The sequence below is a fragment of the Urocitellus parryii genome, chromosome 4 (assembly GCF_045843805.1).
Source record: "Urocitellus parryii isolate mUroPar1 chromosome 4, mUroPar1.hap1, whole genome shotgun sequence".
NCBI lineage: Eukaryota > Metazoa > Chordata > Mammalia > Rodentia > Sciuridae > Urocitellus > Urocitellus parryii.
In genome coordinates, this window is record NC_135534.1 from 18942410 (window position 1) to 18943918 (window position 1509).

A 1509-nucleotide genomic window follows, 5' to 3' on the forward strand; every position below is an offset into this window, starting at 1 on the left:
ATTAACATTCTTTTCACTTGGAATGTTCCAATGTCTACTATTTTCTTCAAAAAAAAGTTTTTCTATTCTTGAAAGCATAATATTAATGAAAATTATTCTTAAATTCCTTCTTCTTTTTAATAAATGTCAGAAAGTATAAAATTGAACTATCTTTAATTTTCATATGGCAGAATTGAGTAGGCAACTCTGAGTGAAATCATGATCTCATATTGAAAATATTACTTTTAAATACCCCACTCAGTACAATGCTTCTTAGAATTATGTAATCTCTTTCCATATAAGGAACATGCCAAAAAATATTTATTTTACTAAATATTATCTTCTTTATGTTTACATTCTATTCTTTGTACTAAATTGTTTATATTTTATCAGATATCACCAAGTCTCTTCCACAATTTCCTCATGGCATTTTTCACTTCCTTGTTCCGCAGTGTGTAAACCAAAGGATTGAGCAAGGGAGTAAAGACAGTGTAAAACATTTCCACTTCTTTATCAAAAGAGAATATAGATGGAGGTCGTGCATATATAAATATGCATGGGACAAAGAACAAAACCACAACAGTAATGTGAGATCCACAGGTGGACAGAGCTTTCCTCCGCCCTTCAGCACTGTGTTTTCTCAGGGAGAACAAGATGATGCCATAGGAGACCAGCAACAAGGAGAAGTTGATGATGCAGATTAACCCACTGTTGGCGATCACCAGAAGACCTAGAATGTGAGTGTCGGTGCAGGCCAGCTTCAATAATGGGTACAAGTTACACATGAAATGATCAATGACATTAGGGCCACAAAAGGGCAGCTGAAAAGTAAAGAGAATCTGAATGATGGAATGCAAGAAGCCCCCTGTCCAGGCCACCCCCACCAGAATGCCACAGAGCCTCCAGTTCATGATGGCAGAGTAGTGCAAAGGCTTGCAAATGGCCACATAGCGGTCGTAGGCCATGGCTGTGAGGATTATCATCTCTGCCCCACCAAATAAGTGTTCAGTAAAAAGTTGAATCATGCATCCTTCAAATGTGATGGTTTTCCTTTCATGAATGGAGTCCACAACCATCTTTGGTGTGATGGCAGAGGAGTAGCATACATCCAGGAAGGACAGGACAGCCAAGAAGAAGTACATGGGGGAGCCCAGCAGTGCAGGGCTACAGAGTATGGTCACTACAATCAGCATGTTACCTCCAATAGTCGCAATGTAGACCAACAAAAACACAACAAATAATATTTTCTGAATAGTAGAATTCTGTGAAAGCCCCATGAAGACAAATTCAGTTATGAAGCTTTGGTTCTTCATGATTTTACAAAGTGGTTAACATAAAACTGATCATGTGGTTCTGCAAGTAGAACAAAAAATTACATCACACTAGTTTTAATAGTAATCATCACACCAACAAGCTTCTATATACTTATGATTTTTTTCTTGTACAAGTCACTGAACCTTGCCATGCATAACCACTTAGCTACATCCCAAAACCTTTTTTAAATTTTTTATTTTGAGAAATTCTCACTTA

The 1509-nt window shown here is 37.2% G+C and overlaps 1 protein-coding gene across 1 annotated transcript; it reads right to left on the reverse strand.

The window, feature by feature from the left end:
* Positions 1 to 368: 368 nt before the first annotated feature.
* On the reverse strand, positions 369 to 1292 carry LOC113175067 (olfactory receptor 4C15-like). Its single transcript, XM_026379230.2, has one exon. It carries the CDS (start codon positions 1290 to 1292, stop codon positions 369 to 371), a length of 924 nt encoding a protein of 307 aa, XP_026235015.2.
* Between the last annotated feature and the right edge of the window lie 217 nt (positions 1293 to 1509).

Coding starts and splice junctions, on each gene's coding strand:
- LOC113175067 (XM_026379230.2), bottom strand. CDS start 1,292: ATGAAGAACCAAAGCTTCATAACTGAATTTGTCTTCATGGGGCTTTCA.